The sequence below is a fragment of the Geotrypetes seraphini genome, chromosome 14, assembly GCF_902459505.1.
Source record: "Geotrypetes seraphini chromosome 14, aGeoSer1.1, whole genome shotgun sequence".
In the NCBI taxonomy this organism is placed as follows: Eukaryota; Metazoa; Chordata; class Amphibia; order Gymnophiona; family Dermophiidae; genus Geotrypetes; species Geotrypetes seraphini.
The window spans coordinates 56,661,953-56,675,459 of NC_047097.1; the positions used below are offsets into that span (position 1 = coordinate 56,661,953).

Here is a 13,507-nt window from a genome sequence, read left to right on the forward strand (position 1 = left end):
GTTTCCAAAAATTTACCAAGAAGGAAATCATTAGAAAAGATAGCACAGCTTATTAGAGAGCAGTCTCAGGGGGGGTAAATCTTCCAGATCTTCGTCTTTATAACGTGGCGGCTCTGCTCCACTGGGTGCATGAAGCTTACACGGGTGCGACCAAGTTTGCTCCACCGGGGTTTTGGTCCTTGTTGGCAGCTCCGGTGTCGGTGTTTAACACCTTGAGACCTGGGGCTGGTTCTTGTGCTTCCCTGTTACGACCTTTGCGCAGCGCTTGGGGATGGTGGCGGAGAGAAATGGGGGACTCGTCGGGCCCTTCGCCGTTCCTGGAGTTCGTGGCTAACCCTGCCTTCCCTGCGGGTGAGCATGTTTTCTTTGCGCGGGCTAGTCAGTCCGGGTGTCGATTTGTTGGTCAGATTACCGAGTTGGGTTCGGGGCGGCTACCAGGTTTTCTTTCCTGTCAAGATCAATGGGCGTGGAGTGCAAGGTCCGTACTGTTCTATCTACAACTACGCAGTTATTGTTCTTCGCTTCGGTTGCCGACCGGGCAGTTGCCCACTTTTTCCCCGTTGGACAGGGCTTTTCTTTCCCTTTCGCTTGAATTTAATTAGTTATCGGCCTGGTACAAGCTAGGGAGGGATTGGAAACCTGCTGAGGCTTTTTTGTCCCGGATGGCAGAGGGTTGGAGCTCTGAGTTGGGAGAGGAGGTCACGGTCGATGAGTTGTCTAAGTGTTTTGTGGACGGTGCTGGGGCGACTCCTAACGTTGCTTTACATGAAATTCATCTTAAGATTTTACATAGGGCGTATATAACCCGTGCGCCGGGCATGCTATGGGCCTGTGGCCTGATGCTTTTTGTACCCGATGCCCTGCTCTTAAGGGGACGATGGTGCATCATTTTCTGGAATGCTCTTTAGTGGGGCCGTTGTGGGTGCGTGTGCTTCGAGAGTTGGAAGAGGTTTTGGGGCGCTCCCTGGAGTGGTCATACAAGACTCTGCTTCTCGGTGTCACGGGTCCCCTGGCTGAGGCGGGTATTGGTGAGCCTTTGCGACGCTTTGTGTTATTGGCTCTAGGGCTTACTAAGAAGCTTATCTTGCAACACTGGGTAGGGAGTGTGTGTCCTACGTTCCAACAATGGAGAGCTACTATGTCCCAGATGGCGGTCTGGGAAAGGCATGAAGTAGGCCGCTGTCTAGGCCTACCTCGGAATGGAGACTCCACACACTATATACTGGTTTCAATAGGTATACATTTATTAGCAAATCAGTAACAGCTTACAAGAATAAATCATTCAGCATATAATGGAACAGATGTGATCCTCAGGCCTGAGGGTCCTCTGATGTCTGTTCAGCTTACTTCTGCTTATAGGCCTGATTTTATACATTTTTTGGTGGTCAATACCACGTTAGCCTAAATCACATGATACATCTTTATTGGTTGTTTTTCTTATACGTCAATACATAAGTAGATTCATTTATTGGCTTATCTATTTGTGTCATCTTATACGTCTGTTCAGTTTGCTGTAAGGCCTAACCTTTTCCCGCAAATGTCCTTTTCCCCTTACCAAATATGCAATTCCGAGTCCAAAATTCCTTCTCTGCTGTGGTAACACATGATATATCTTGCTAAATAATGTTCCTGAGTACCCTGTTTTTCTGACCATGAGCTGTGTTCCTCTTTGCATAGTATCCGGCCAGGTGCCATGCATCGGAATTTAAGTCTTGTTTCAATCACTATAGGCCAGCTGGCAAGTGGGTTATGAAATATCTTTTACAGTTAATATACTGATTTATTAGAGCACGAGGGAGGGGAGGGGGTTTTTCTCTTGTGAGGTCTGGTTACTTCACCTTTATCCAAAGGACTTGTCCTGCTTCACCTGTATCACACCAGGTCTTCTTCTTCTTCGTCCCATCCTCTTTTCCCTCTCAGGCAACGCATGAAGGGTGCCACTAGCTGGCAATCAGTGGCTTATCTGGAGTGCTGGAGCTCTTTTTAAGCTGGGTCGGTTCTTTTAGGATGCAGAGGGGGTGGGTGGGGGTGAGTTTGGGTGGGAGATTTGTTTTCTTGCTGTTCTGTCTAAAAAATGAAAATTTTGGACTTTCATGAGAGCGCTTTGTTTGATTGTTTGATTTCTTGCCTAGCTGTATTGCTTATTTGTATTACTGTTACTACAGTGTTGTTCCTTTTTGGCTTGGTTGCTGATTGTGTCTCTTGTGATTTGTTCCTACAATAAAAATATATAAAAAATTGGACCTACATCTGAAACACCATACAATCTATTACTAACTGCTCAGAAGAAATCTCTATGGACATTGTAATCCTTCGCTCTCAACACCCATGTTTTACACAATCAAATTGTCCACCTAAACTCATTGATACCATGTTGGTGACTGCTCTCATGCACATTCTAAAAAATTGGAAATCACCTTCGCTACTAAATTATACTTTTTGGTGGAACTCTCTGAGTATGTATCATAGATTTGAATCCTATGCATATGAGAAAAGAGTTACATTCCGAACCTGCATGAACTTGAAATATAACAAATCTCCATGGTCATTCTTAGATTTCTATGTGCGCTCATCTTCTTCGACACTCCTGTTATCCTTTTCTTCTCTTCTCTTCTCTCTTTCATTTTTCTTTCCTTTTTCCTTTACTGCTCTCTCTCATCTTTATCTTACATATCCCTTACATACATTTTTAATAATTGGAGCCTTTGCTCCTATACAGTTAAACATAGATTTATATATTTTATATACAGAAAGCTTTATTTTGTTTCTATGTACTTTAAATGATTCTTGTATCCTTTAAAATACTTAATAAAAATTATTGAACTGAAAAAAAAAAAAAAAAAGAAAAGATAGCACAAAAACATAAAAACCTTATTTATATGGTTGTTTATATCCCGCCTCGCAGGAGAGCTCAGGACAGGTTACGAGTTTACATACATACCAAAGCATGGTAAGACAGAACATGACATAGCGTGATGAGTTGTATGCATGTAGCCAACATGCCTCAAGATGTTTTTAAAATTAGAAGCACTGTTCATAGTGGTGCTAAGCATTTTCAGCCTATTAGGAACCACAAGAACAAGGGGACACTCGGAGACATTGAAAGGGGACAGGTTTAGAACCAATGCTAGGAAATTCTTTTTTACTCAGAGTTTGGTGGGCACCTGGAATGTGCTTCCGGAAGTTGTGATAGGACAAAGTACATTACGGGGTTTCAAAGAAGGATTGGATAAATTCCTGAAGGATGCGGGGATTAAGGGATATAGGTAGAGGTAGAGATAGAGATAGGATTATGAAAGGATATAGATAGAAGGATAAAGGGGAATAAAGGGTTTTAGACAAAGGATCACCTTACAAGTCATGGACCTAATGGGCCGCCGCAGGAGTGGACTGCTGGGCGCGATGGACCTCTGGTCTGACTCAGCGGAGGCAACTTCTTATTTTCAGTATAAGTAAACATAATTTGCATTGCACATAGATATTCTTACTAATGTGACTTAGACTCAAAAGATTCCTTTAGATACCAGGTTTTCAGATGCAGTTTCTTGAGGTATAGCATAATTAATTTTTGTTATTAAAGCTAAAAAAAAAAAAGCCAACTTCCTTCTGAGCATGGAAAGTAAACCTTTGGCTCCAAATCCGACTATTAGCAAAATTGTAAGTTTTAAGCCAAGCTGTACCTATGAAAGGCAGTTATACAGAGAAATGTAATACCTGCAAAGAAACGGACAGCTATTAACACCTGCTAGAACATGAGGAGAAACAACATCCCAAAACACTATCCCTGGCCCATGGAGGCATATTGCCATTGTGAATCTGGCATCAGATTGACAAGTAAGCTGTACCTGATGCACTTCCTTGACTTCTGGTTCTTTCCACCACTCAGAGCAGGTAGCGGTGCGCTACACTCGTGCTGTCTCCAGCCAACCTGCAGGGGCTTTCTTTTGCCAGATTCTGCCCTTCTGATGCACTTTCCTGCTTTTAGTGGGTGGGATCTGGCAAAAGGAAAACCTGCAGGGTGGGTCAGTCAAAGGCAGTCCCAGTGCAGCGCTGCCTGATCTGACTGCACTTCAGAGTTCATGTCTGTTTCTCAATGTCTTCAGTTTTCTTCCGTCAAGACTAAAATATACAAAGCATGGACTGTCTATCCCAGGGGTAGGCAATTCTGGTCCTCGAGAGCCATAGCCAGGTCAGGTTTTCAGGATATCCACAATAAATATTCATGAGATAGATTTGCATCTCAAGGAGGCAGTGCATGCAAATCCGTCTCATACATATTCATTGTCGATATCCTGAAAACCTGACCTGGCTCCAGCTCTCGAGGACTGGAATTGCCTACCCCTGGTCTATCCCAATTGTCTGTTAAATCTAATCAGGGATTTATTGGTCGCACTATGCCTACATAGATTCAAGGTGACTTACAAAAACAGGGTAAGGAGAACTGAATGGTGTGGTAAGGAAACTTAAGTACATATTACAGCATAAGGATGCTCTAGAGAAGCCTCGGCTAGGGTCATCGGGAGTTGGAGAGAGAGAAATGTATTGTGCGATTGAAGGGGAATTAGATACAACTCTAAGGGGTTGCGAAAGGAAGTTAAACTAACATTTGGGGAGGAACATGTACGGCAAGAGAACTAGCGTGCATAGAAGAGGGAAGTCATGAGGTAGGTAGAGTCTGTTGCAGTCATTGTCCAGAGTAAGCAAAGTACTTGGTTCCATGGGGTTGTAGGATGAAGAGTGGTGCCATGCGTCAGTTTCTCTAAATGCAAATCGCATGAGGTAAAAGGATTTTACTATGCCCGTCCTAGATACGCTCAAAGTACATTGCAATTTAACTGCAAGAGGCTGTAGTACTGGTAGTGTCCACACAGTAGCAGTCTTTTATCTATTAAAATCATAGCATAGTTTTGAAGACCCCCGACTATCGCAACTGGTTTTTACACATATTATAGTTTACATCTGGGATTGCAATACTCTGAGCTGTGTTAATCCTAGAGAACACTAGGTTCATTGCTAGTTGTGATATCTTTCTCTGTAACTAATAATAAAAGATGGTTAAGAACATGTGCTTCTGATATCACATCATATAAATCTATTTTTAATGCAGTCAAATAAAATGTGTGACAGGTTGCAAGAATACATTTTGATATACAGTTTTGAAATATCCAGCTTTGCTCAATATACATATCTGTTAGTTAAGAACATAAGAAGTTGCCTCCACTGGGTCAGACCAGAGGTCCATCACGCCCAACGGTCCGCTCCCGCGGCGGCCCATCAGGTCTATGACCTGTGAAGTGGTTCCTGACCATTTCTATAACCTACCTCTGTTTCTATCTGTACCCCTCAATCCCCTTTTCCTTTAGGAACCTATCTAAACCTTCCTTGAACCCCTGTACTGTGCTCTGGCCTATCACAGCCTCCGGAAGCGCGTTCCATGTGTCCAACACCCTCTGGGTAAAAAAGAACACATGGAATGTGCTTCCGGAGGCTGTGATAGGCCAGAGCACAGTACAGGGGTTCAAGGAAGGTTTAGATAGGTTCCTAAAGGAAAAGGGGATTGAGGGGTACAGACAGAAACAGAGGTAGGTTATAGAAATGAATTCTGATGTTAAGTCTCGGGCCACATTATTATTCTTTGTGAGATTTAGCTCATGCATTTTATGGAATAAAGAGATACCTGTATTAAAAGGATGGAAGCAAAGTATTCAGCATTTCAGTTCAAAACACCAGTAAAGTGACTTTTGTGCTTTAAGATGTCTTGGGGGATACCCTGCACAGAGCTGCGGTTACAACTCTAAAGAAAGGCACCTGGGGGAAGTTGCTGTTATAACCCTCAATGAAAGTTTTGTTGGGGAGTGGGTTATAACATGCTGGTGTACCATACCTCCCTTTGCATTTAAAACAAAGGGAGGAAAAGACACTGAGGACAGGATTTTCAAAAACCCCGTTAAAAAGTGACGCGTCTGCTACCTCAGCCGTTTTGATACAGAATCTAAAACCCCGAGACATTCTTAAAAATTCGCACATATAAAAAGATCGGCGGACAGGGGCACATGCGCAAAACCCCCCCCCCCCCAAAACACACTCTCCTGCTGCACTATTGGATGAATGGAAGGGAGAGGAGGGGAGAAGCAACGCCGACTTTTTTCAAATGCACATAAAACATACCTTTCTCTCAAAAAAAAAAACTAGCATAATTCAGGTAAATCTTGTCATTTGTTTTTAATGTAAAATTTAATCAAGACCTACAGCCAGAAACACACAAGACAAGGGTATCATACACGCGTTCAAGAAGAAACGTTGGCTTTTAACAAGCGCGCATAAAACATACCTGTCTCTCCCCAAAACTCGAAAGAAGCGTGGTTTTACTACTCTCCATTAAAAATATATAGATACTCTTTTTTTTTTCCCACCCCCCCATTAGCCACAGTCAAAACAGAAGTGCTGGCACTGTAACGGCACCCGCAGACCAGTCGCTGCTTTTTGTCGCCAAAAGCCAACGCCGCTCTTCGAAAATGCCTCGGTGATTTTTAAGAATCCACCGGAGGGCTCGTTTCAATGTTAAGAGCACATTTGCTTGCCACTGTTGGAGACTGCTAGAAACCTTGCTAAAGATTAAGATAATCCGATTTGATAATCCGCTGCTAAAATGTGTGCAGGCCAAACCACCGGAAAACAGTTTAGCAATGGTGTTAAAGTTTTGAGAATATTGCCTTGACACACATGAAATTTGTCTCCCCACCAGCTAGAGGGTGCAAATATAAGAGACACCATCAACAATTGCTATCATATCAAGCAGCCATATGGGTTAAAGACCTAGAAAAATTAATTATGCACACAAACAACTATGAAGAATTCAGGAAACACCTAAAAACTTACCTATTCTTGAAATACCTAGGTAACGAACCGGAACATCAACCCCCCTCGTAACATCACCACATACCGGAACGTGCAAACTGCTAACCCCAACCCCTATTCGCTAAATATGAACACTCTATGAACTTACGGAATATTTCTACTTCTGTGTAAACAACTTGGCACTTCCTGGCCTTGCAACACACAAACTGACGTTAACATGATTAATGTTATCAGATGTACACTGCTATATTCTCTAATTCGTTGTATGAAATATACACTGCTATACTCTTTAATTAGCTGTTCGTAAAGTTTCACTTGATTGTATTTACAGTTTCTTTTATTGTAAACCGCCTAGAAGTCGCAAGATTGTTGGCGGTATATAAGAATAAAGTTATTATTATTATTATTATTACAGGAAAAGGACAAGGGAAATGAGATTGGGATAAAAAAGCAGATGTGTTAAATATAAGCAGTTGTTAGGTATTTTCTGAGATCAAGATAAAGCTACAGACTGGTTAAGTATTTGTGAGCGTGACAGAATGACTGTTACTATTTGGGTTTCTGCCAGGTACTTATGGCCTGGGATTGGTCACTGTTGGACGCAGGATACCGGGCTAGATGGCGAAAAGCAAATTCAACCATGTCTCACCGCTTCTGTCCAAGCTCCATTGGCTACCGATAATCTCCAGAGTCCACTTCAAATGTGCCTGCCTCACTTTCAAGATCCTACACGGCATCCTCCCTCCCCTCATCCCTCTCGCTTGGAACTCCTCCAACCCTAATTCCACCAGATCCACCCAAAAAATGAAACTTTCCTTTCCCTCGCTAAAAGGCGTTTCCCTTGTAGGAAAACTCGGTTTCTCTCTCCACTTCAGATTCACTGAGCTCTGGAACAACCTTACCTCCCCTCTCAGGATTCAAAGCTCTCTCCAACTCTTCCATAAACATCTGAAAACCTGGTTATTCTCAAAAACGTAACTCCTCCTCCCTCTCTAATCATTTTAGTCCTCTAATTCTCTTCTCCTCTTTTGCCCCCTCTGGAGTTCCTTTCTACCCTAACTCTTGTTAACCGTGTCGAGCTTTACGAATGTAGAGATGATGCGGTATACAAACCTAAGGTTTAGATTAGATTGGATTAGATTGGTCTGACCCAGTATGGCTATTCTTATTTTCTTTTTTTTTTTTTTTTTAAATCTTTATTCATTTTCAAATCTTTGCCTCTGAAACGAAGCACAAATTTTCAAGCTTGGTGAAAGATCCGATTTCTTACCCATTAGGGAAGATGTGTGTTGGACACTTTTGAGAGTTTGTCAGGTTGGTAGAGCTTGCTTTTGTCCTTTGCAAGAATAGAAGCAATTTGCCGGGATTAGTAAGAGAAAGATCTTGTGAGTTGCTGGGTAGGTTAAATTGATGTAGTGTGCTCTTGGTCCTTATTCCTTTTTTGGTTTTGTTTGATTTAATAAGGCATGCAAAGATTGAGTGAATAGATCAGTTGGGGAAAGTACTGAAACCCTCATTATGTAAGAGTGTTTTTCCAAGACACCTTGAAAACAGAAGCAATTTCTTTCTACCTGCTGCTTAAAGTCTTCTGCACCTCAGATTTTAAATCATTTAGACCAGTGGTCTCCAACTCAAAGCCTTTGCAGGGCCACATTTTGGATTTGTAGGTACTTGGAGGGCCTCAGAAAAAAATAGTTAATGTCTTAACATAGTAACATAGTAGATGACGGCAGATAAAGACCCGAATGGTCCATCCAGTCTGCCCAACCTGATTCAATTTAAATTTTTTCTTCTTAGCTATTTCTGAGCAAGAATCCAAAGCTTTACCCGGTACTGTGCTTGGGTTCCAACTGCCGAAATCTCTGTTAAGACTTACTCCAGCCCATCTACACCCTCCCAGCCATTGAAGCCCTCCACCAAACGGCCATACACAGACACAGACCGTGCAAGTCTGCCCAGTAACTGGCCTAGTTCAATATTTAATATTATTTTCTGATTCTAAATCTTCTGTGTTCATCCCACGCTTCTTTGAACTCAGTCACAGTTTTACTCTCCACCACCTGTTTTTGAGGTTACTTCTGAGTCCAACTGAAAGAGACTTGCCTCATGTACTTTTATGCTATGTAGGTATTTAAACGTCTCTATCATATCTCTCCTCTCCCGCCTTTCTTCCAAAGTATACAGTACATGTTGATCTTTAAGTCTGTAAATTATATATATATATGCCCTGAGTGGTATGAAATACAATATTAACTATAAGTAGCAAAAATCCACTCAACAGGAGAAGTGCACTAAACAGGAAAAGTCCTCAGAGATGGAGCCTACGCACAGTCATAGACTGGGGAATTCAGCATAGTTTGTCAGCTCCTGGCTCTTTCCTGAGGCACTTTTTCGAGTCATTGTTGCCCTGGCATGTTCTCAAACTTCCATTAGTTTCAGATAAGTAGTCACTTTGAAAACTTTAACACTAGTTCTCAGTTCTATGGATGAGTGCATGGAAATAATATGTGTAACACTTTGAATGGTGGTAAAAGATAGATAAGGTTTTAAGGCTATTGAAAAACTAAATAATCTAAAAAAAACCTAAATAAATTAAAACTGTTTTAAATGAATAATCAATTAAAAAGTTAGGAAATAAAATACAGGTTTTTTGGCCAATGATTGGAGCCAGGAGCTGACAAACTACGCTGAATTCCCCAGTCTATGACTGTGCATAGGCTCCATCTCTGAGGCCTTTTCCTGTTTAGTGCACTTCTCCTGTTGAGTGGATTTTTGCTACTTATAGTTGATCTTTAAGTCTGGCCTCATACTGTGTTTACTATGGTAATTTATTCTGAGATCATATTTTACCATGATCTGTAACTGGACCACACATTTTTTTCCTAGGTTTGTGCCCTATATTGGAATTGTGACAATCCTCATGAATGATTACCCGAAATTCAAGGTATGTGACTTGCAATGTATTTCCTACTCAGGAAATAGATTTTAGATAGCTGAAAATATAGAAAATGAGTACCAATAACTTGTTGGTAAACTCTATTTAAAAATAAGTTTATTTACAAATCCATTACTTTACTCATGAATGCTAAAGCAAACAAAATTGGTAAAAAACAATTAATTTAAATGTATGAAATGGAAAAGTGGAAAGAGAACACCGAGGGAATGTGTCCTAAACTTAATTCAGGAGGGATCTCCCTTCTTGAACATGAGTTTCAAGAGTAGGAGCACATACTGGGAAGAAAAGTTCAAGTTTATTAATTTTAATATATCGACCATCGCTGAGCACCTGGCCGGTTTACAATGGAAGGTTAAAATAAATTATTATTATAAGGGGGGGGAATGTGAACATTAAATGAACAAATTACAAATACGAACATGAGCTTGAGGGGGAAGAGGGAAGGGAAAGTTAATAATTACATCATTAAAAATCAAATTAAAAAGAGAGGAAGAGAGGGGAGGAAATAACATCAGGAAAGGGAATTGCTTCTTAAAAGCTATAGGTTTTCTCTTGCAGCCTGAACAGTGCATAAAAGTATATAGCAGAGCATCAGGGTTTTATCAAGATGCTCAAGAAGGACATAGAGGTACTTGAGAGAGTTCAAAGAAGAGCAACTAAGCTAATAAAAGGTATGGAAGACCTCTCATATACTGACAGACTGAAAAGGCTGGGGCTTTTCTCCCTGGAAAAGCGGAGACTTAGAGGAGACATGATAGAAACCTTCAAGATCATGAAGGGCATAGAAAAAATAGACAGGGACAGATTTTTCAAATTAAGGGGATCAACAAGTACAAGGGGGCACTCAGAGAAATTGAAAGGGGAGAAGTTTAGAACAAACGCTAGGAAGTTCTTTTTCACACAGAGGGTGGTGGATACATGGAACGCGCTACCGGAGGATGTGATAAACAGGAGCACGCTACAGGGGTTCAAAGAAGCTTTGGATAGGCACTTGGAAGACAAAGGGATTGAGGGGTACAGATAAAAGTAGAGGTAGATTATAGGGATGAGATTAGAGGTAAGTTATAAAATTAATCAGGGATCACTGTTCAGGCACTAGGCCTGATGGGCCGCCGCAGGAGCGGACCGCTGAGCAAGATGGACTTCTGGTCTGACTCAGCGGGGGCAACTTCTTATATTGTTCTATGTGATTTTGCTAAAAGCCTGAATTGCCTTGCTGGTTGGTGGGAAACCAGTGCATCAGACTGTGAGTGTAGGTGATAAGGGATTACTTAGAATTAACCCCAGAAGAAATGAACCAAGCAGCCGCCTTTTTGTAGTATCTGTAATAGGTCTATGCTTTTACACATCCAAAAAAAGACCAGTTCAGTGATTTAGCCTGAAGGAGCTAAAAATGTAGACTGCTGTATTAAGGTGCTCATGTAACAGGAAAGGGCACAGTTTTCTTTACTACAGGAAGATAAAAGAACATAGAAACATAACAATTGCTTTTGCTGGATCAGACCAGTGGTCCATCGCGCCCAGCAGTCCGCTCATGCAGTGGCCCCCAGGTCAAAGACCAGTGCTATAACTGAGACCTGCGTTAGCTCTGGTTCAGCAGGAACTTTTCCAACCTTGTCTTGAATCCCTGGAGGGTGTTTTCCCCTATGACAGACTCCGGAAGAGCGTTCCAGTTTTCTACCACTCTCTGGGTGAAGAAGAACTTCCTTACATTTGTACGGAGTGCCCTCTCGTTCTCCCTACCTTGGAGAGGGCGAACAACCTTTTCTATATCATATTGATTTGGGCAGACTTGCTTTTTAACTGGCTTCTTATTTTACTGCAGAGTTGCCTAAACCTGTCCTGGGGGACCCCACAGCCAGTTGGGTTTCAAGATAACCAAATAAATAGGCATGAAACAGAAATGCACACATTGGAAAAATGTGGTAAAGTCTCATTTATTTCATGCATATTCATTGTGGAAATCTTAGAAATGAAGACCTAGGAAAAAAAAGGCAGAGATAGATCATATGGCCTATCCAGTCTGCCCATCCTTGACATCTACTTTCCATTTCTCTCTCTTGGAGATCCTAAGTACTTGTCCCAAGCTTTCTTGAATTCAGACACAGCCCTCGTCTTCACTGGGAAGCTGTTCCATACATGCACCACCCTTTCCTTGAAGAAGTATTTCTTTAAGATACTGCTGAGTCTGTCCCCATTCACCTTCACACTATTACCCCCATTAGTAAACTCTGTATCAAAGCGCTTATGGCATCAGATTGTAGAATTCTCTGCATTGATCTTCCTACCTTGAAACAATGGTATTGTTATGGGACAGCAGACCTCCAGTTAGATATAGGTAACTAAGGTTTGATGGCATCAGCTGAGATCTTTGCAGCAGGTAAATTGCGCTTCAAGGGAAACTCATACAGGTACAGTTGCAACAGGTAGGCCTTTAAATAGTGCCACAACAAAATTTGAATTACTAGCTGAATAGAAAATGGAATCTCTTGTAATATCTGGTTACATTCTTCTTTGATGTTTTCTGTTTTATTTTCTTTATTTTTGCAGTATGCTGTGCTGTTTTTACTGGGTCTGTTTGTGCTGGTCCACCGAGAGTAAGCAGTGCTGACTGTCCTTCACAGTTGAGGTGCTGATGCTTCTGGCAGCATAGTATCTCAGAAGAGAACAAGGATCCGTGACATGCATGAGGAAAAACATGCAGAATATTATTGATGCTTCTTGCCAGCACAGGATTTTTTTTATTTTTTATATATATTACAGAAGTGTTTTTTTGTTTGTTTATTTTTATTTTTTTTTGTAAGAGTAATAATCAGTGTTTAAAATTTGCTCATCTGTCATACTGTGTAGCCTTTTTGTACATGGGTAAAAGTTTTTTTTATATATTAAAAGTTGAAACCAAAGTCTTCAGTGTTTGTACATAGGAGCCCAGATTTCCTTTTCTTAAGTGCCTACCCAAGAGTGCTGTTATATGTAAGTGACATGCTGTAGAGGCTGACGCCTGTAATGCTGCCTTGCTTTTTTTTTTCTTGGTGGTGCAGATGGGGGGGGCGTAGCTGAGTTGACCACCACTCTAGGACCTTTGTCCCCAAACTTGAATAAAAGACTTTGCATATCATGTCACTGCTCTTTGCCCAGTCTTGCTATTTAGTCAGAGCAATAGAAAACTCATTTTGTATCACAGCCCCAGGGAGCTTCTTCTGTTTACAAAGAAAGGATCAGCTATGGGTTTTTATGAATTACATCATTGCCTTAGGAAGGGACTTCAGCAGTCCTGAATTCATGCATCTGTGAGCATCCTTTTGCCTTATAAAATTGTCTCTACTCAGTTATTGGTTTTATTTCAACTGATTTGATTTTTCTAAGGCTAACCTGGTACTATTTAATGATGTATGTTACCACTAGAAAACAATGTCAGATACTGTTTTAATAAAACACGAGTTATGTGTTTGGTTTCTGTTCCTTTGGTCTGGTAAAATCAGTTATTCATAATCTCTTGGGGCAGTCTAACAAAACTGAGTTGCTTTTTGATGCATATATTCCATAATTTATTTTCTAGTGCAATGTGTCTAGTGGGTTTGAATGCTAGGATTTTGTATCCCAACTAGCAAGTTGCTTGCAGAAAACTATCAATCATGTTTTCCAACCCCTCCTCCCAGGGAGTTGCTCCTGCCCCTCAATTTTTCTGCAAGC

At 41.3% G+C, this 13,507-nt stretch overlaps 1 protein-coding gene across 2 annotated transcripts in view; it reads left to right on the forward strand.

The window, feature by feature from the left end:
• The window catches only part of SEC11A (SEC11 homolog A, signal peptidase complex subunit), a 38,077-nt gene extending 24,804 nt beyond the window's left edge, over positions 1-13,273 (forward strand). For both annotated transcript variants that reach the window (XM_033919500.1, XM_033919499.1), the window contains 2 exons: positions 9,745-9,802; positions 12,365-13,273. In XM_033919500.1, coding sequence (XP_033775391.1) covers positions 9,745-9,802; positions 12,365-12,415 — 109 coding nt within the window. In that variant the 3' untranslated portion in view covers positions 12,416-13,273. The remainder of the gene's footprint in view (positions 1-9,744; positions 9,803-12,364) is intronic.
• The last annotated feature ends 234 nt before the right edge of the window (positions 13,274-13,507 follow it).